The sequence below is a fragment of the Medicago sativa genome, chromosome 7 (genome assembly GCF_051527215.1).
Source record: "Medicago sativa cultivar Bolivia chromosome 7, Bolivia_mono, whole genome shotgun sequence".
Classification (NCBI taxonomy): Eukaryota; Viridiplantae; Streptophyta; class Magnoliopsida; order Fabales; family Fabaceae; genus Medicago; species Medicago sativa.
Window position 1 is genome coordinate 83919262 of NC_140755.1, and position 22105 is coordinate 83941366.

At 34.5% G+C, this 22105-nt stretch overlaps 1 protein-coding gene across 2 annotated transcripts; it reads right to left on the minus strand.

Annotated features, from left to right (window-relative positions):
* Positions 1 to 263: 263 nt before the first annotated feature.
* RIF10 (polyribonucleotide nucleotidyltransferase) lies at positions 264 to 22061 on the minus strand. 2 transcript variants are annotated; one of them, XM_085722973.1, is made up of 25 exons: positions 21681 to 22061; positions 20110 to 20178; positions 18904 to 19010; positions 18797 to 18839; positions 18508 to 18591; positions 17692 to 17756; positions 17257 to 17413; positions 16581 to 16637; positions 15878 to 15991; positions 14685 to 14951; positions 13455 to 13526; positions 13139 to 13252; positions 12184 to 12276; positions 11021 to 11199; positions 10620 to 10803; positions 8259 to 8306; positions 7454 to 7526; positions 5187 to 5260; positions 4959 to 5066; positions 4768 to 4862; positions 2818 to 2881; positions 2497 to 2550; positions 2363 to 2404; positions 998 to 1447; positions 264 to 625 (listed from the first exon to the last, which is right to left on the minus strand). In XM_085722973.1, exons 1-24 carry the CDS (start codon positions 21966 to 21968, stop codon positions 1109 to 1111), a joined length of 2790 nt encoding a protein of 929 aa, XP_085579099.1. In that variant the 5' UTR covers positions 21969 to 22061; the 3' UTR covers positions 264 to 625; positions 998 to 1108. The 2 variants fall into 2 exon arrangements, with proteins under 2 accessions (XP_085579099.1, XP_085579098.1); XM_085722972.1 differs by having other exon boundaries at positions 264 to 630.
* Between the last annotated feature and the right edge of the window lie 44 nt (positions 22062 to 22105).

Here is a 22105-nt window from a genome sequence, read left to right on the forward strand (position 1 = left end):
TTTGACTTCAAGTTCATGATAGTGAGTTTAAGAGTCCAATGGAAGCAATGAGAAGCAAAGAAAGAAAAGCTAAATAAAATCAACATTTCACCTTATGTCAAACTCTTCACAATGTGACTGTTCAAGTTCTAAATAACGCAGGAAGTATGCATGTGGTTACGACCATGAGATTATCCGAAAATGTGTTCTTTAGATTATCTAAAATACCAATTTCAATTTGTCAAAAAAAGAAAAAAGAAAGAGAAACACCAAATACAACGATGTGCCCATGAACAATAATATTACTTCTCCCTTATCACTTGTACTGTCGTACTAATACTAAGATTTACATTTGATACTTCCAAAATGAGAGTTACAACAAGAAGCGTCATTTAAATAATTGAATATATAGTACATGGCTTAAGATGCAGATGTATCATTGGGAGAAATGGAAAAAATTCCCAATACATACTATCACATACAAACATCTGAAGCAGACTATACAAAAGGAGCATCAAATAGTAAAACTCTGCCTCCTTTCCTTCGTAAGCAAGATTATCTGCCCTAAAAAGTAGAGTCACGTAGGTGTCTATACTCTCAGTTCATACACCAGGATGTGCCAAAAAACCTTCGTCGTAAATAACATCTGTTCTGGGAAAGTGAATAACAAGGTATTAGAACACATGCCACCAAAACACAAGTCGCACTTAAAGAAAGCAAATTTTTGAATCAGATAATTACAATCAATGTAATACCAGTTACTGTTTACTTATTATGATAGAGTTCAACTGCCATCCAGGTGTAGAAATAATAATTTTAAGTACCAAGTTTTTTGGCTACCAAATTGCCAATCATTGAACATTTGACCAATTAAGTTCTGGCAATTTTCTTTTTATTACCATTTATAATGTGTTATCAAAATATTAGTTTCATTAGCCAAAACTCCAAAAGCTTGGATATTTGTATACAAGTATATCAGTACAATGAATCATCTGAGAGAGATATAGATTGATCATACCATTAATTTGTTAGTTTGTAAGAGGCAACCTCCTTCGTGTGCATATGAAAACATTTTTATCATAAGCATCACCATTCTCAGTTTTCCGTGCAAATATTTTGGCTCTCAATTTTATGCCTCTTCACTAACCAAATTACTTTCATCTTTGTTGCCGCTCTTATTTATCTTGTCTTTGTTCGTGACAGGCTTATCCTCGGAAGAGCTGACCGATCTCCTGATAAACTTTTTTGATGGAAGTACAGAATTATCCTCTGAACTCCTTTTTGATGAGGTTTTGCCTTTACGGGTGTTAACCTTAGCATTCTGTTCAGTTTTCTCTTCAACTAAACCAGCATTTGTCAGGCTGATAACTTCTTCCAATGAACCCTTATCAGTTGAATTTGAATTATCTGGATCTGCATCAGGAAGCAGTGCTCGGTGACTAAGACGGAGTTGTCCCTTGTCATTTATCTGCAGCGCATGGTTAAAATCCATTAGAAAGAATGCACATCACGAGCTATGGTAAAATCAAACATTAAGAAAACATGTCCATTACTGGCGTTAAACATGATTTGCCTCTTTTATATAATTTTACACAATTCAAAACAGCATGTAAAGCAGGAAGTATTCCAATTCACTAACAACGGGTTGACTTGACTGAATGCAGGATTTCCGATTTCAGAAAGAAGTTCAAATGATAAGAAAGAATCTCAACGATACACTAAAAAATGAAACTTCGCATAGGCATATATTAAGACAAGGAACCAACTGTATCTTACAAAGAAGACTGTTTAGATCAGCTTCGTCCCCACTTCAGAGAATGGAAAAGGAAAGGTGAAAGCCAAACAAAGAGTTTTTGATCAGTTTTTAGACAAATCCAACCCCAAAGACTAAAAATGAACGCGGTTTGGTCGGTTTGAATTGCTTCCTTAAACAAATCTGATCCTATCTAATCAAGTGCAGTTTAAAAGTTTGAATTGAAGCAATTGATTTGGTTTTTACTAATGCATGATTACATATTTATAATATGTCAACAGACAACAGATATAACATTTAATGATTTTAGGTGGGTGAAATCATAGTTTTTTTTTTTTTTTTGAGCAAGTGAAATCATAGTTAACCAGTTGGTAAATTTGTTGTATTATATAGACTAAAACTTAATTATGTATTCAAAATAATTATTCATGTAATTGGTCCCAAAAATGATCAAATAGTGGCATCATGCTACAGGCTAATACTACTACCCCACATTTGAGGCTGGCATAGCTCTGAGCAGCTGTTTGGGATTGACTGCCTAGAAGAAAGAACTATACTACAAATTTGGGTATTTTAGGAACACTAATAATGTTCAGCATGATTTAAAGCTGAAGAAGTAAAATGGCATACCTCTATAAGTTTTACATCAATACGATCTCCAACCTTGAAAGCCTGGGAAAATGCAAGTCAAATAATATCCGATCATTTTTCGGATACAGGGACGATTTATTTCTTTACAAAAGGAATCAAAATAAAATGCTTACATCTTCTGCTTTAGCTAGCCAACCTGAACTCAGTTCACTAATGTGGCAAAGTCCCTACATAAAATGAGAAGAAATGTCCAAATATTAGTTACAAAGTTTGGAATTTTCATCATTCTTAAGAAGCATTACCTTTTTTCTTTAAAACATTTGAAAGTATTATCAAATGAAATGATACAAAAAAAGCAATTACATACATTTTTCTGATCATCTGAATAATTATAAGCACGACAATAATAAATATTAGCTCTAAAGCATTTATGACACCCAAAGAAACAACTATATTTTTAAAACTGGTTTCGGCAGCTATGTGAAAGTATGTACCTCTCGTCCGGGTGCTATCTCTACAAACGCTCCATATGGAACTATTGATTTGATTTCACAGTTCCTGAGACATACAAGGAAGAAAAATCATACATAGTCTTTTGGCGAGTAGTTTTGCAAAAACAATCATCAAAAAAGAAAATAAGTTTTTTTTTTTTTTTAGGAAGGAAAAATTGGTTAAGATAGCAAAAAGGGGAAAACATTATTCATGGCATGCAAAAACAACAACAGCAACCAAGCCTTATCCCACTAAGTGGGGTCAGCTATTGATCCATGTCATAGAGATTATGCTGACGGTTGAGGCCTAACACGACCCTATCCTTTCATCCGGACTTGGGACTAGCTCTGTATAGCAAGGCTAACATAGGCAGGATATCATGGCATGCAAAAGACAACACAATAATAATCCATATCCAAAAACATCCTACATCTTATTATTTTATAAACGAGAAATACGCCATTCTCAAGCCTGAGGTTACACACTAGAGAGGGATGAATAATTCAGAGCCCAAATATCCAGTTGTTGATTGTATTTCATTCTTTGTTTGTTCCACATATGCTTTCATTACTTCCTTTTATTTATTTTAGAATAATGCTAGGAACAGACTCTCTAACACAGACATTCCAACACACTCTCTGTTATTGGTAAAATTCATATGGGTCCTGTTAGATAACAAAGTATTGGGCTTAAGCTATTTGGCCTTTGTATTTTTAGGTTAGTCTAGTCCATTTAGGTTATGCTATATAATCCCTTGTAACTCTATTTCGATATTATATGTCATTGTCATCATATAAAACCCTAGCCGTTCTGTGTTATTATCTTTTCTCTCTGAAACCCTATATTGTTAACAGGTCCAGCCAAATTATGTGGTTCCCAATAAATTAAGTCCCATATGAATTTTAACCAATAGAAGAGAGTGTGTCGGTATGTGTGTTAGAGAGTGTGATGCTAGCACTCCTCTTATTTATATGCTGAAATTTCCTTAGAGTGAGTAGATTCAAAGTCATGATCCCTCTTATTACACACGTTTTGGGGATTCCTATTTTATGCACAGCTTTTATATATATCTTAATCTGATTGAAATGTGGCAAATTAGGGCTTTTTAAATGTTTTCTCCCTGCTATAGCATAGCACCACGCCTTATATTGAGATAAAAAAGCAAAACCCCTTAAAATTTAAATGCTAGGGCTTTTTATATTTGGATATTTTGGGAACTTTGCAATTTAAAAACATCATAACAGTGTTTGGCTTCTCTCTGTCAGTCTTACTCATGCTATCACATGTCACCCTCTCACTGGTCAATCACACCCAGTGGTTAGTTTTTATGTATGTAGTATAAATTATATAAATGGTATAAAAAATTTAAAATAAAAACCATCCACTATTTTGCTGTAGCCTATTTAGGTCAGCTGCTACACTCTATCCTATGTTGTCCGTCATGGATAACAGAGCAGAACGGCCGGCCCTAAATCTGGGATGGCAGGGTGCACACATTGATTATACTTTACTTTTTTGTTATTCTTCTCCACTTATTCATTTTGCTATTTCCTTCCATTCCTTGATATGATGTAGTCTCTTAAGATAGAGTAGCTTCATGGCTGTGACCTTTCTAATTCCCTGTTTATGTGATTCCTATTATGAACCGGTCAATATCCCCTCATCCATCCACAAGAAAAAACTCAAGATCAAATTTTAAGCATTTTGTAACATACAACAGTTGATCACTACGAGTCCCTGTCAAATGTTTCACCCATTAGGAATACTTTTAGTTTTTTACATATTTATAATCAAAAAATATATCACTAACTTGAACCATTGAAAATAGTCATGTCAGTTCAAGCAACAGACCAATATAAGCATGAGAACAGTGGATAATTACCCATATACACCACTAATAGCTGGAACCAAGCAACATACCAATATAGGCAGAAGAACAGAGAGATGGTTACCTATATATATCACCAATAGTTGGAACCATTGTCAAATTACTAATGATAGCCTTAGACATCTCTAAACTAGCCAAATCTCTCGCAAATATTTTCACCTGCAATACCCACAGAAACATTAATCAATGTATATCAACAGAAAAGTACTGTAATAATCACATAAAAGCATGTAAATAAGCCGGTTGTTGACATACAGTGCCATTATCTTCAGTATCAATAGCCTCTATTCCAGATTGCTCAATAATGCTCTTCACTTTTTTCCCGCCGGAACCAATTATAAGATTTATTTTATCCGGTCTGACCTAAATTATTTAATAATATAAGAAATAGATGTCATTTGTTGGAGATCAAAATGTTGGGATGAGGAAATAAAATGTTCGACTTCGTAATAGCTGAAAAAAGAAGTAAAATAACAAGCATACCTTCATAACGTGAATCAGAGGAGCATACTTGGAAAGCCTTTTTGCTGGAGGAGGCAAGCATTTCATCATCTCTCCTAGATTAGGTAACAAAAGAAATCAGCATGAAAATAAAAACATATTTAGCACTTCTACAACAACCAAGGATGTTTAACTCAAGACTTCAAAAATCCAGAAGAAAAAAAAAATCAACTTTTACAGAACTCACTATGAATATGCATCCTAAATCATTGTGTTTATTTTAACAAGAGTGAAGGATAAGCAAAAAGAAAATTTGAAAGGCCCTCAAAAGGATGATGAAATTGGTATATCTATTTTAAGTATCAACAACGGCAAATAGAAAATATCCCATGCTTTGTAGAAGTAGAAGGAAGGAATATTCTACTTATAAAAATAGTGTGACTAGTATGAATAGAAACCCATTTTGTTTACCTTCTTGAAAATACTTTTGATTAAATATCCCATATTTTGTGCTCATTACCTCATTTCTGCATAACTTTTTTATGTGTAGCTTGCAAGACAAGCTTGGGTTTATGTATTAATACCATTATAACTACCAGATCAAACAGAACCTATGAAGTCCGGATACTCCAAAATTGGGGAAATATCCATATCGGATACCGATAATCCGCGGATACATACCCTAGAAGTATTAGAATTATTTTTTTAAAACTTTTACAAAATATTTTACTGGATACATGAGATACTTCACTGTTACACACAGATATGTCTCCTAGGAAAGATGATCTAAATAGTCAAACCAAGTTGATAGAAGTCATGCGTTTTACGAATGATTGTTATAGGGGAGAAGAGAATGAATAGGTTAACATTAGACAAAACTTGTTTTGAATTCTTTTGATGATATCCTAACATAGGATATATTATATTAGACGAAAACTCTGCACTTTCTGTTTTCATCACAAGTATTTCTTTTTCGTAAATTGTGATCATTATAATTATTTATTAATGAAAATGACCAATGCAAATTTTTAATAACTATTTTACATGTATATGTTGTTTATTATAAAAAAAATTGTTAACGTTTCTAGGCCATATCATATACTAAATTTACAAAAATTCATGAATCCACGTATTCGTATCGCATCCGACACACACTAATACTATGTACCCAGGCTTCACTGAACGGAACAAAATCAAATTAGCAAAATTCACACATTTTTCGGTCAATTCTCTTCTGATTTTCCCTCTTCCTATAGGTCCTAGTGCATAATTGATTGCCTCTAGACCTTAGTTTAACTAGAAATGATAAGAAGTAGCTTTTGATTGGTTTGAAAAACTTATACCAGGTTTTGCTTCAAACTTGCTTTTAGAGTACAAACATTCAAACATAAATCAGTTCACTTCAAACTCAATCATAAACAAATCACTTTTACAATATTAATTAATTCATAATCATCTTTATTAAACATTCACCGAAATACACACCTAACGTGTTTCAACTTTGAACTTACCGACAGCGGCGAAGCTAGGAAAAATTTTACGCAGGGGCCAACTATAAAAAAAATAATTAAAACCAACGTATTAAATTTAAAGATAAAATATATTTTTAGTCTTATAAATTATAATTTTTTAGGTTTGGTCCTTGCAAACAAATTTATTCAATTTCTGTCTCGATTTTTTAAATTTTACAAAAAAAAAAAGGAAGGTGTTTTTAGTCATGGATTTCATCTTTATAACAAAAAATTAAGAACTAAAATTAAACAAAATCTTAGGAACTTAACTATAAAAATCGCAAGTTTTGTAGACTAAAATCAAAATAATCTGAAAATTAACCAATACATTTTTTTTTGAAAGGAAAATTAACCAATACATGAAAGTTAACTCAAATGATAAAAATTGACAATAGCTATTTAAAAAGTTGGACAAAATGTGTTTCAAGAAGCCAATTTTATCTATAAATGACTATTTACAAAATAGATTAAAAATATATTTTCCAATGTACACAAATAGGTTATGTTTAATTATGACTATTGTTGTGCTAGTTTTTTTTATTGTTGAAAAGGTTCTCTCTATAATTGTTATTGAGAGTGAAGTACCAAACCAATACAAATAAATCTATCAATCATATAATATTTTTTTTTTTACTTTTTTATTTATGCTATTTTTCGATAACTAAACTTGTTTAGGGTAGCAATGTTTATTATTTAGGGTAGCCGGATATAAATACATACCAGCTAATTAAAGAATAATAATTTTTTTGGGGTAGCCAAGGCTACCCCTTCATAATGAAAGTATACGCCCCTGCTTACCGAGTATATGTTTCCTTCCGTCTTTTGCCTGCAGCAGTGCTTCTCTCATGATGGCCAAAGTAATTCCACCCACCTGTAATACTGATACATTAATAGCCACTAGAGAACAATATTATCTAAAAAATAAATATCAAACACTATAAATTATTATTTACTTATTCAGGAGATAATAACTTCTAGAAGCCAATTAATAAATGATACTACCTCCATCCCAATTTAATTGACACAATTTTGTTTTTCACACATATTAAGAAAAATGTATAAATAAAGGGGAAAGTGGAATATATTGTATTGGGAATGATAAAAGTAGTATTATTTAGTGTTATATTGTATTGGGAATGATGAAAGTTGTATTGAAAATTGAAATGGGTCAGTTATTTTGGGACACTTTTTTTTAGAAAATGGGTCAGTTATTCCGGGACGGAGGGAGTATACCGTGCGTTTGGATGGAGGGTTTAGGAGGGGAAGGGAGGTGAGGGTTTACTTTTCATTTTTAAATTACGGACACTATGAAATGTTTTTTAAAAAGTTAACATATTAACATGATAAATGATCATATAATACTTCAATCACACTTAATTTATTTTAGAAAAACATGTTATATAGCCCGTAATTTAAAAAAGAAAGGTAAACCCTCCCCTCCCTTCCCCTCCTAAACCCTCAATCCAAACACACCCTAATTGTAACCAAAAAAACACACCCTAAAAGAAAATAAGTTGTTTGTTGTAATCCAAACATACAAGAAAAAAGGAAATAAGCATATCAAGACATTACTATTAGTATAAAAATGTTTATACTACTTAACCTTAATGTCCATCTGAAATGCAGTTATACCATCTTCATTTCCAGCAACCTGCATTATATCATTGTCAGAACATCCCTTTTAACATTATTATATCAATCAATATCATCATCTTATTGATAAATATGGTTTGAAATAAAAAAGCAGCAAGAATGACAGAAACCAAAAAATAAGTGAAACAAAGATGAAGTAGCAATATAGAGAATCAGCGAAACTTTCAGTTTCTGAGAACTTTTAGCTGATAAAACTAACAAAACTGTCTGTTATATTTATGATCAGGTATCAAACTCAGATCCCTAACTATAAACAGCAAGGCCGGATAGACTAACAGCTGAACATAACTTTTTTGATAAAAGAAAATGGAACGCAAGCATCATCTGCATCACACGAAAATATAACAGCTGAAAATAACTGACCCAACTCCCAAGTATTACTCTAACATTTACCCCTCAAACTAAAGGTGGATGTGGCATTGAGAACTGGCAAAACACCCTAAATTTGTCAAGCAATTCATGGAGCCCGGTGACAACCAAGTAATTGACCACGCCCAGAGCACAGGGTCCCTGCCTTGAAAGCAGTTGAAATCCAAAGTTTCATACCCAGCCATCCAATCGTCCTTTCAGATGCGCCCTCCCATGTGAGTCACAAAAGAGGGATTCTGTCAGCAAATGTACAACATAGGCCATCTTCTCAAATTCAGACATCACTGTAACCAGTCCCATCTTGCATATCCAACCGCCTCCTCATGCGCCGATACAATTGCTATAATTTAAAGTAGCAGCCAACCTCACTTGTACAAGAAGGAGATTTTGGTGGCTTTCCGGCCCACTTTTTCGCAGCTCGAGTCACCAGCCCGGCCTGCTTCCATTTTGGGCCTCACTTTTCTATTTCAGATGACGGGTACATGGGGAGCCATTATCAGATTAAAGGAGATATAGGAGAGTAGTTGGGAAATTAAACTATCTCATAGTCACCCGTCTAGACTTTTTTTGCAGTCACTAGTAAGCTAGTTCTTAAACTCCCCTTGTCAGAACCATTGAGATGATGTGATATGGAAAAACGGCTTATCTGTGAAGAAAAAGGGCATACTCAAGTAGTTGTTACACATATGCGGCCCATTGATAGGCAGTCCATTTCTAGATATTGTGTGCTTACTGGAGGCAACTTGATATCCTTGAAGAGCAAGAAACAAAATGCAGTTGCAAGATTCAGTGTAGAAGTAGAATAGATGGCCACGGCATTAGTGAATTGTGAGAACTTATAGTATGGTGCTTGTTTCTCACATGATATTGACTCTAATCTTATCTCCCATATTCATTTTGTATTTATTGTCTTGAACCAAAATAAAACCGACTCTGCTGTGTAGTTGAAACATACAGTTTCACCATCTCATGCCTGTTTTCTCTTATTCAACAATATGCTGTGTAGTTGAAACATACAGTTTCACTGTCTCATGCCTGTTTTCTCTTATTCAACAATATGAAGCTCATAAGCCTTGATAGATCCCCCAAATTGTTGTTTCCAAAGCAAAAAGCTCTCATCTAGACGCATGAAACGAGTGATAGATGCAACAGGAGCGGAGACGGAATTCACACAAGAATTTGAGGCCTGAAATTGATTAAGAGAGGAAGCTCTAGCCTAGGATTGAAGCAATGCTCTTGATACCATCCCAGAAACCAAGGAACGGCAAGAAAGCAAAAGCAAATGAGGGGTAGTTAGAGAAACAAAGCCAGCCACTTTGTATTCCTAAAAACTGTTAACAGAACTGTTAGGACCTAAATGAGAATGTGGGCTTAAATGAAGAGCAAGCGCATCAGCTGCCCAAGCCCATGGTGTGGGGAAGTTATGTCAGGAAAAATAAGAGGAAAGGATAGAATGTTGACATTGAAGAGAGAGAGGGGGTGGCTTAATGAAGCGATGAATTATGTCATATTGAGATTGAGGGAGAGTGCAAGGTTATTTTGGAGAATCATTTTGGGGTTAGCTATGGGCAAAGAGCATTGTTCTCTACAGGAGCTCGGCTCTGTGGACAGTAGAATCCTCATCCTTCTGTTTTCTTTTCTTTTTCTTTCAGAAATAATATATTCCTTGTTTTTCCATTATTGATCTAGTTTCTGTGTAAATTGCTATTGTGTGAAGAGGGTACCGTCAAGAACAAAACTAAATAAACTGTGTAGATTCTGTCATATCCTTAGTTAGGAATCAAACTTCAGTTACACAAAAGGCTGAGCATAACTGTAGTGAGTAAGAAACAAAAGATTTAAAGGAAATCAAACTGAACTCTTTGAATCACTTATTCAACCAAATAAAATTATGAACAAATAGGTATCACAAGTTCAGTTATTCAATTATGTAAATAAAAACCTTAAAGTCCATATCTCCAGATGCATCTTCAGATCCAGTTATGTCGGACAGAATAAGCGGAGTTCCATCTCCACCAAATTCCTTGGTATCAAGAACCAAACCCATTGCAATTCCAGCAATCGAGGACTTGATAGGAACCCCAGCATCTTGCAATGCTAAGCAACCTCCACAAACAGATGCCATGCTGTGATCAAAAGAAAATCGTGTTAAATAACAATGGTGTGTTAAAACACAATTCTTACAACCCTAATAGCTTCTTTACAATTGTAAATTATTATGTTATATGATGCGGAACATGTTTGTCGCCAAACACATACAATTTATTGTTTGTAGGAGAATATCTATAACGAATAATTAAGGAGTGTGGCTTCATGTGGATCTTTATATATACATACACTTACCTCGAAGAGCCATTGCTTTCTGTGATAGTACTCTCAACACGAATAGTGTAGGGGAAATCACTATCAGAAGGCAAAATTGTTTCAAGGGATCTCTCAGCAAGCATCCCGTGACCAATTTCTCTTCTACTCGGTGCACCAATCCGGCCAACCTCCCCAACACATGAAGGAGGAAAGGAATACTGCCAATTTTGTCGAGTTAGTGCCAATAATTTCATTCTGAAAATTTTGCGATAAAATTTATAATAAACTTATACATCCCAACAATTTTCTTCATGTACAAACAATCACAATATGGAAGATGAACGAAGAAAGCTATGCATTGAACCAATCACCAGGATAAAATATAGCTATGCGTACATAAATACAGGTCATTGAAGATCTTCATTATAAGCTTAGTTGTGATGAATAATCAAGTCATGGAAGATCATAAGAAAACAAAAAGGTTTAGTTTCAAATTGTATATTTTGGGGAAACTGTGAGCTTATGAGTTGCTTGCTTTCATATCACAAAAAAGAAACAGCAATGCCAGAGCATGTTATAAATGAAGAAGTTCTTTTTTGTGAAAAAGTTCCTTAGTAAATAATTTAACTAAATTATGGAAAACAACTCCTTCAAAACGATGAGGCATTGTTGTTATTAAATTACATAGAAGTTCATCAATAAAATTCTAAATCAAAATTTTAAGATTTTCTATATATTTATTATGCTGAAAAAATTATCTTCTTTAAACAAATGTTGTAATATAAACTAATAATTTATTTCAATAAAATATAGAAATGGTTTTTTAAAAGTTCAGTATAAAACAAATTAAAGAATTGATTTAGTTGTTCCAGCAGCACTAGATGGGCTTAGCAGTTCCCATCATTGTCAGTTAACTGAAGTGGACAAGGTTCCATTCCTCATCTGGGCTCCCCTATCCCCTAGATTTTTATTTTGATGGTGTTATGCTATCAACCGAGATATGGTCAGACCTGCTGAATCACAGTGCAGTGTGTTTTTATCTTGCTTAATGGCATCTAAAGCTCTAACCAAGAACTATACTTAACGAATGAATTGTTCACAAGTCAAACCAATCCACTTGGGTTTTTTAACTATAGCTCAGTATAGATGACAACCAGGTGAATATTATAAGATGATAACAGCAGTCAAAGTTCTAAAGAGACCTGCAGATAGAACCTCTTGTAATCATCAACGTCCATAAGATTGTCTATTCGTTGTGCCATCTTGTTATCTCCAAGCGTAGCAACAGCTAGCGACTGCCAAACAGACAAAGCAGATTTACTACTCAAGTTAAGATGCAGATATTAATATCACTGGCAAAGAACTAACTCTAAGTAAAAACAGAACAGCATAAAAATGTGAAGAAGAGGGCATAAGTGAACAACTCGAGTAATGGGTGGATCTATAAATGTGAAACAAAGTGTGTTAGTGTGAAGAAGAGCCCATGTATTATAGGTTTTCATCCTCCTTTGTATTTGTAATCAGTTTTTCTCCAACAAAATAATTGAAAAAAGTAAAAGAGAACAGTTGTATGACTGCATGAGTATAAAGCCTGGATACATAGGACATGATAGACACGATACAAGGACATGAGAAACTTTAGAAATTTAGGATACGAGAGAAAATTTATATAGATGCATAATAATTGTAAAGAAAGAGACATTGATCATTCCACATTAATTTATAATTATGATGATCACAATTTGTAAAAAGAAACAGTTCTGACCGTAACAAAAAAAAATACAGTTTCTACACATAATATATTTTAACCCTTATGTCTGGATATCAACAAAAGCATCTCCAGTATAACTTCAAACAAGGAATATGAAAAATTTGTCAATGTCAAACGAGTATGGAGAAGTATCTGGAAGAATTGGTCTACTGTAAAGTATCCAAGAGTATCCAAAATAATAATTTTAAAACAAATAAAAAAATTGGGATACGTTTGAGACGCATAACAAAGTATCCGAGGAGTGTTGGTGCCTGATACGGGTATGTGTGACACCAACACTTTTCCTTGTTTGGAGGATCGAAGCTTCATAGTTGCATGAGCATATAAAGACAGTACCATGAAACATCAAAGCATAAATTTGGAGACAAAGAAAAGTCACCACAAACCTGTGTCTCGCCCCTCGTAAAAAGAGCACTTCCATGTGCTCTAGGTAATAAGCCACAGCTTGAGTTAATTGGACGAATTTCATTTGGGGTTCTCCCATCGCTCCTTTTCCCACCCTGTCACATGCATAGAAAAGAAATTGATAAACAAACACCCTTTCTGCAAGGTAGGTTCAATAGTTAAGAACAATAACTCCATGAAGACTCTTTTGGTGGAATAATTGTTCCATTTGTGCTAAAAGACTGTTTGATAGAGACCCACTAAGACAATAAATCATGTATATAATTTATGATAGTATTTTATGTTAAGTGTCCATACCTCTACTATACGTTTTCTCAAAAACTTGGACGTAACATCTTTAAATACCAACTTCACATCTACCTCAGAAAACTGTGAGGAAATAAAAAATAAAAATAAAAAAATAACACAAGTTAAGGTAAAATAAAATGAATTCAGAACAACGGGCACTTAAGAGGGCAGGGCATAGCCTGTACATCAATGATCAATCAAGTAGTTCCAAGAATAAAGGAAGATAGTATACTAGCTCGAATACATAAAAATAAATTTAGAAAGAACATAATGTCTATTGCCAGCAAATATTGACCAATAGATGCACAAAATGGGAAAAGAAAAACTTATGAACATCTGTTTGCCACAGTCCTTGGGTCAGGGGAGACTGAGAGGCTAAAATTACTAGGAAGAAGGTAAGATATTGTCCAACACCTGGTCCTTATCCATGCCCCATTCATCTTATCTTATAGGTCAAGCACCTCTTGTTCTATCAAATATCCATCTAAACAAAGCGGGAGGGGCAGAAAATTATAGCAAAGCAAGCCAGTGTTTCCAAAGAGACCACAGATAATGCTGCAGTTCTAAGAGTCTATCAACTACATGTATCATGTCTTCTTACAAATTATTTATTAAGGAAAAAAAATGAGTAACACAGAACAGTTAGAGCATCCACAATGGAGCTCCTCCCATTTCGATGCTTAAGTGGGTCCAGCATGTACACATCACTCATTTATAATTTTTTAATGTTAGTACCTAATAATAAGCACCCAATTCCTCAAACCCAGCCCTTCAAAACAGTTCACTAAATAGGTCTCACCAATAACTTTATATCTTTACATTTCAACATTACTCGTTTATTTCAATACAATTTATTGAGTGGGCCCCCAAAAAAAAAAGTGAAGAGAGGGGGGGGGGGGGGGAGCCTTCAATAGGGACCCTTCTAAATAGGCACCACAATGTGGATGTCTATTTAGCTTAGTGCTACATAGGTGAAACACCCACCATTGTGGATGCTCTTAGTAATCCTTGTAAGCCTACAAAGAAACTACATTGAAAAAGAAATGAAGGAAAAAAAATATAGGTCATTCAAGAAACACAATATATTAGCACATCTGACCTAAACATGCCAATGAAACATAACAATGAGCCTATGATGCCAATATTATGTTTCACCTCATAGTCAGAAAATTTATGTTTCACCTCATAGTCAGAAAAAAATATATATAAAGACTACATAACTACATGAGTGGTGCTTACTAAACGCGTTGGTTTCCGTGGGGTTGGCTTTATATGAACATCACCTTCATCAACTTCACCATCAACAATTACGTCTTCATCTTCATCCTCGTCCTCAAGAATCTCTGCGATGGTTTCAGCATTATTCCTTGGAGCAGTATCATTTGTGACAAACCCATTCTCTGAAAGAATCTTAAGAACCTTTTCTTCTAATGATGAAAGGGCTTTCCTTCTTGGTATTTTCTTTCTAATTTGAAGAACTTTGACCAACTCATCACCAGCGATTTCCTGCATATTAACACTCACTTCAGTTTTCATCGTAACCACCATATTCAACAAAACTATTTAATAAAGCCTTTAATCACTTTGTTGAACATGATAGTCAAACAAGCCAGTGCCAATTTATTTCATAAATATTCACATGCAACAAACTAACAATATCAACAGATGAGCCAAAATGACTTGGGGTGTATCATGGCAAGTTTCTGAAATTTTAGAGGAACAGCTTTTGCGGTGTTTCTTGGGGAAATGAGAGTGAAGAAGTTACACAACCACAACGTCGTCATCATCATCATGAAAGCCATAAATCTGGTTAGAAATGGAATAGGACCAGTGTGTGCTTTCCCTCCATAAATTATCTCTTGAATGTCCATTGACCAACTTGATTCAAAGACAGTCATCTTTAAGCCAAGTCGGGAATACCACCAGTCCAACCAATTATCAAATAGGTACAAAAGAGGGGATAGAGCTCCAATATACTCAACTAAAAATTTCAGTGCAAACAGTACAAATCCATACAGGAATCAAGAAGTAAGGCAGCTGCCATATTAGAAATTTATCAGAAGGGGAGAGGGTAGAATAGATGTGTTCAATATGACAGACCATTTAAAAACATGCAAATGCGCACAGAAAAAAGTGCAACGGTTACAATCTTGTCAGAAAATGAACTGGATGATAACTGGGAGATTGTCCAAACTCAGAAGGCCCTATATTGATCTGTATAGCAGGATTATCTTAGCCATGTCCTTGATAAAGTCAATAGTACACATCCTGTTAAGTACGGATGTGCAAACAAAGGAAATAAATTGCAAGTAATACAGGAACTATGGGGGAGAGAACAATTTCTCGCATAGAGAAATTAATGAATCGGGGACATTTTAAAAAATTTTATCATAAAACCAACCAAAGATGATATAGGATAGCAAAGCGTATACCTCAACATGTTTATAAAGCTCAGGAGGAGGCAACTTGATGGCATCAATCATTTTTGGCTTCCCACATTTCTTAACCAAGGCTTCTACCTCATTACAGATTGCTCGCACTGCATCCTAATAACGGACAACAGGAAAAAAATTAAGCATCAATGCAGAGTTGTTCATAAATAATAAAATAAAAAAACAAATCACACATAAAAATAAGAACATCAACAACATAACCTATACCAAACCCGCTACACCTAAAACTAAATTCCTTAGGGAGGCAAATGTCTTACTTTTGTACATATGATCACCTTTTTCTAATGAACATTTCCAATGCCTAATAACATAATAATTTTTAAAAATAGGAGTTATTTTATGTCTTAATAATTTATCTAGATTTATACCAAAGAGTGGTGGGTTGAAAGAATGTCGTAAAATGATTTATTTACTATGGTACATTTGCATAGACAATAGTATATTAAGAACACGTCCATATGATTTTAGAGGAGGAAAAGGAAATTCCTGATCATTATTAAGGTTTGTCTAGAAACTACAAGATGAAAAAGTCTGATTTTTTTTTAATTCAGAAAATGATTATAAATATAGACTACTTCTAGCATAATTAAGGAATTACATATCGCATCACATCAAATTTTTCCTAATTATGGAAACAAATCTCTACTAACTATATTAGACAGCACTATGATAAAGTAACAACCTGACCAACTTCTACAGCTTTAAGTAGCTTCTCTTCTGGGAGAAAATTGCCATAACCCTGCAATAAAATTTTATATTAGTTCATTTAGTATGGAAGTACAACTATAAGAGATTGAAGAATCAAGACTGGAAATATATTAGATTCTGGAAAGCTATTATTTCGCCCACACTTTATGTACCAAGGTCAACGCAAATTCCAGCAACTTGTCTTTAACAAGGCTGGAAGTATGTGGGGATGGTCCTTCTTTTGCAAAATACGTAGTATTCAGAGTGGGGAAATCTGGGAATCTGTTTGCCCTGCTGACAGGTGCTAGTTCAGTGACAAAATTTGGTAGCTGGGATAGCATGTACTTGATGTAGATAAATAATAGAAACACATAAACGCTGGGTTTCAAATATTGGATCTTTATGTGTAAACTTCTTATATTCGGTTGCACAAAAAGAATTACTTCAAAATTAAGGTCCTATTGCAAATCCAAATCTCATGTTAAATCTTGGAAATTAAAAACAGTCTTTTTGGGTTTCCACTTTTCAGCATTTCCACAGTACTGTACCAAGGCATATACTGATATATGTGCATGATTTGCTTTTGAATTACAAAAACCAATGATTGCCAGCTTCGGTTCTATTATCATATCCCTAACATGTTATTGGCCACAAGCAAGTGCTGTTATTACCTCTATCATCAATATTGCACTATCCGTGCCAGCCAGCATGAGGTCCAACTCAGAGTTTTCCATCTCCTCAGAAGTAGGATTTACTATATACTTGTCACCAACAAGGCCAACTCGAACTCCAGCAACTGCTTTTGACGTGGGCACTTCTGAAAGTGCACTGTGGAAATTATTAAGAATAATGGTTACGCATAGAGTGCCTATGAGAATAGCATCGCGTATGTAAGTACTTTATTTCCCCATCTTTTACAAGATATCTTATTCTCCTTTCTACTTGTACTTATTTCCTCCGTTTACTCGACTCTCTTTAATTTTATATTTCAGTAAACAAAAGTACAGAGCATGAGGAGTTTTGTTAATATTTTAGAAGAAATAGATAGCTCTGTGCACGGGGTCTAAATGCCCAGGGTTGGCAGCAAAATAGAATGACCCACTTACAGTGCTATACCAGCTGCAGTGACAGCCAAGGAATCGGGGATATGCAATCCATCATAACTTAAAACCTGGAAGAGTAAATCCACACCAGACAGCATCAGGTAAATTTTCCACAACGTACAGGTATTTTAAAGCATAAAAATAATAGAATAAAGAATGAGGCAAAATACATAAATCCTTTAAGCTAGTACAGCGGAGAAATGGAAAAAAATGTTAAGTTGTTATATCTCCTGTACTCCTGGTTATTTCCGCCACTGGAATTTTTAACAGAAATCTATATATTCACAGCACCTACTAAGTTATTTAGAAACTAATTTATTAACTATAAAGCATAGTTTCTGACATATAATAAGGGCCCACAAGAAAAAGGAAAAAGATTCTCTATAACTATGAATCCATAATTATTTTAAACAATGGAAAGATAAAGGTTTAATTTAATAAATAATGAGCAAATGTTGTTTTAATAAGTTCAAAAATATTCTTGATTAACTGATTTTTGGCTAATTACATATTTTCTCAAGTCTCATACAACTAATTACGGAGAAGTATAGAAATTTCTAATATGAAGATGAAGCTTATAAAAGTTTTAAAATTAAAAAAAAATATATATATATTATAAAAAATATTTTGCTTGACAACTAATTTAATCTGTTAAATTTTTCAATTTCATATATTTAATCATATAATTATAAGACAATGTCAGCGCTACATCAGTTCAACCCCAATACAATGAAATTTGACCATCACTACAACGTAAAATAAAAGACTTAGCAAAGACCAACTAAAATAACTTTATGAAGGCAATTGTAAGGACCATACCCAAGACAATATTTGAGTTTCATGGTAGAAGCCCTTAGGCATAGTAGGACGCAGAGGCCTGTCAATCAATCTACAAATAAGAACCTGCAGGCAATAGATGACAATCAAAACATAAGGAAAATAATTAAAAACAAAAGCCTTTTCCAGATAGCAAAATTTTATTTGAGTAAGATTTCTTCTTTTATCCAAAAAGAGCTATTCAGATGAAACAAGGAAAACCCTCCCTTGAAAAAAAAAATGGACATCGTCAATTGAATTAGAGAAGTTAGAATAAAATACAAAAAAGTACCTCATGATCCTTTGTCTTTCCTTCTCGTTTAAAAAAACCTCCACTGCAAAATGCAATTGAAAATCAGAAAAAATAACAGAATAATCAGAAAAGTATGTAAGGCATACCTAGTGCGACCAGCGGCAGAAAAGCGCTCTTGATAATTCACAGAAAGGGGGAAAAAATCGGATGGCTCACTAGGAATATCATCCAAACAAACAGTGGTGTACACAATCTGAAATAAAACAATGTAAATGTTATGCTTTTTTGTCATTAATCAACTATCTCAAAAATTAAGCTATTAGGTGAAAGCACAACCAGTTTTATGTTTGATACCACACAGTCACACACCCACTATAAATGTCGTGCATCTTATGATATTTGTGTTTATTGTTTCTTTTAGAGTTTGGATTGGACATAGGACTGGACAATGGAGTGTGGATGCATTTGGCATGTACCAACTTTCAGTATCAATATAAATTGCCCGACGTAAATGATAGGGGCCAGAATCTGATAGTGACATTGAAATTGAGAAGAAACCAAAACTTCAATATAAAAGTAGATCAAATCAAAAGGAAGATGACAATGACATGGAGCAACGCTGATGAACAAATGAAAATTACCACTTCTGTTATTTCCCTTCTTTCTTGCATTCCCTCTTTCCCATCCAACCAACTTGTTCAATTCCTCTTCCATAAACTCACATACCCTAACTCATGGACCCAATTTCACTTCATTATCATACCAATACATCATCGGCCTATCAATGTAACTCTATAGTTCAGTATTTTCTCCCTTTCGTGCTTATAGTTTTGGTGACTCTTGAGCAGTTGAAGGAAATGAGTTGAAGGAAATGAATACAGATCAAAAACAGAAATTGGTGACTATTCATCTAAATCAGAGAGGATGAATGTGATACAGTGATCTGTGAGGAATCTTACAATCTGGAACTGGGACATAACTCAACCCCGCAAAACCAACTTGTAAGGTGAGTATTGTCAGAGACTTATAAGCAAATAATTAAGCAATATATATAGTCCGTGTGGAACTCAAAAATCTAATACACCCCCTTGCAGTCAGGAGAAGACATTTAAAGTCTGAACTAATAATGTGGGTGAAATGGCAAGGATCTCAACACACACACTCACACTTAGAACTGAACATTGTTAGCATTGACAAATATGACTGTAATAACACTGATCGTAAAATCCGTTTTTTAAACTTAAACAAGGGCCTTTATAGAGTAATAAATTGTTTTCTTTTTAACACAATTTTGATCCATATGACAATGTTCACAATCATGAATACCAATCAAAATAAATATGAAAACTTACAGTCTCTCCATCCGTAACTGCAACAGAACCACTTGCTTGCCTTCCCATATGACCAGTCTCAACCAAAATCTGTAGAATGCCACAAAACCTATTATTTAATATTTATGCCTCTCTTACTCTATAAAGATACTTTTTTCATCAATCACACCCCAGCTACAAAAATAATGTAAAATAAAAAACATTATGAATATTTGCCATTTTCGAACAAAATCACTCTAACAAGTCAAAGGCATAGTCTTGGGAAGCAATAGAAACAAACTTTACCACAATAATAGAAAGAAAAAAAACTAAATTGTTCTGTCTCAACATTTTTTTAGTTAGGAATCCCTTAAGAACAAAAATTATTAGAATTGCACAACATGCAGTTCCAAGCGCGTGATTTAATTCTATTTGGCAAGCTATTGATTCATATCATGTGCCAAATAAAAAATGGATTGAATTGTGCATTACATGCATGACCCGGTATGATCATGTTTCACTATATCATACCACAAGTATCACAACTTTAGCATTTTGATATATCATACAGAATCAAGAGGAAACATAGTGACACAAACTAGAGCTAAATATGAGTCTAGATCTGCAAAGCGGCCAATTTAATGTGTAACTTATGTGACAGTAACACTGACATGTAGACACCAATAATCATTTGACAAAGAAAACAATTGAATGTAATCACATGTGTCAATGTCGTGTTGGAGACCAAACATGTCTTCAATCTGATGTGCTAGTTCTACATAGTAAATAGCTCTTGACCAATGCCCTACTTTTCCCGCAAATACAAACTTTGTTACATAAACAAGGTGAAGGTTATGACAACTCTTTACAATCAATTTTTTCTAGTTTTTACTCACATTGACCTCAAAGAAGCAATCCTAAAAGACCTAATACAAACCAAACTATGCAACAATTATCCTTTCGGTGGCCACTATGGTGGCAACAACTGTTAAAACCATTTTCCCAAAAGAGATTTGTATTTAAACAAAATACTAGTGAACCCAAGGTTTCTCCTCCTTCTCATGATTACAACAAGAAATAGCATGTGATTTTTCTTAAATCACAAAAAGGCTCCCAATTCTCAATCAAACCCAAACAAGATTGCAAGGGTGACACTCCTTATGGAAGGTGTCTCCGGTGTCCAACACCGAGACACTAGACGTTAAATTATGTCATTTTCTCAAATTATTAGTACTGTTGACGTGTCTTGCTTTATAGGTGACACGTCATTATTTTAAAATATAATGTCTGCTATTAAATAAGAGATTAAATGGCTGCAGATATCTAAATTAAATTATCTAACATTTTCTATGAAGCACGGACACTCCTTGGATTAGGTGTGTCCCGGTGTCAGACACGTGTCGTGTCCGACACCGACACGACACCGACACTCGTAATTACACTGAATTATATGATTTTTTCAAATTATTAGCTGTGTCGGCGTGTCAGTGTCCGTGTCGTGTCCGGTGTCCGTGTCCGTATCCGTGCTTGCATCCACTATCATTATTTATGTAAAAATACGAAACACACAAAGCTGAAGTAAAATGCATATATTCAAAATGAATAAAACTTACATATCGGTCACCAACGGGAATCTTGACGGAATGCGGGGCAATGTGCGAGCTACCGCCGTCAGCCGACTCCAAAACCTCCGACGACGAATCAATTGAAGCTTTGACATCGAACCTGCGACAATTCTTCCCGGAAAAAAGCGAACAGAGCTTTAATTTCCCAAACGCGGGGAAGCTAGAACGGGGAGGGAAGATGAGAGGCTTGGACTCGGAGAGTAGGAACTTCGAAGGTTGAGAATGGCGGTGGAATGTGGTAGGGCCATGGAAGGTGGTGCTAGGACATGCTAGCATCTTCGCGAGTTTTTGTTGAAGCTGGTGGTTGTGGAAATGATTTTGTTGAAGCTGGTGGTTGTGGAAATGAAGTAGAAGAGAGAAGAAGAAGTTCCGTTATCCGAATTCTGCTATTTGGTTCATACGCACGCGCGCAG

Bases quoted from the DNA above. Each gene is read 5' to 3' on its own strand.
- RIF10 (XM_085722973.1), bottom strand. From the start codon at position 21,968: ATGCTAGCATGTCCTAGCACCACCTTCCATGGCCCTACCACATTCCAC. The intron at 15,992-16,580 runs GTTGTTACTTTA...GTCCGTTATTAG, and splicing joins AAGCTGTAGAAGTTGGTCAG to GATGCAGTGCGAGCAATCTG. The intron at 2,551-2,817 runs GTACATACTTTC...CATTTTATGTAG, and splicing joins AGATAGCACCCGGACGAGAG to GGACTTTGCCACATTAGTGA.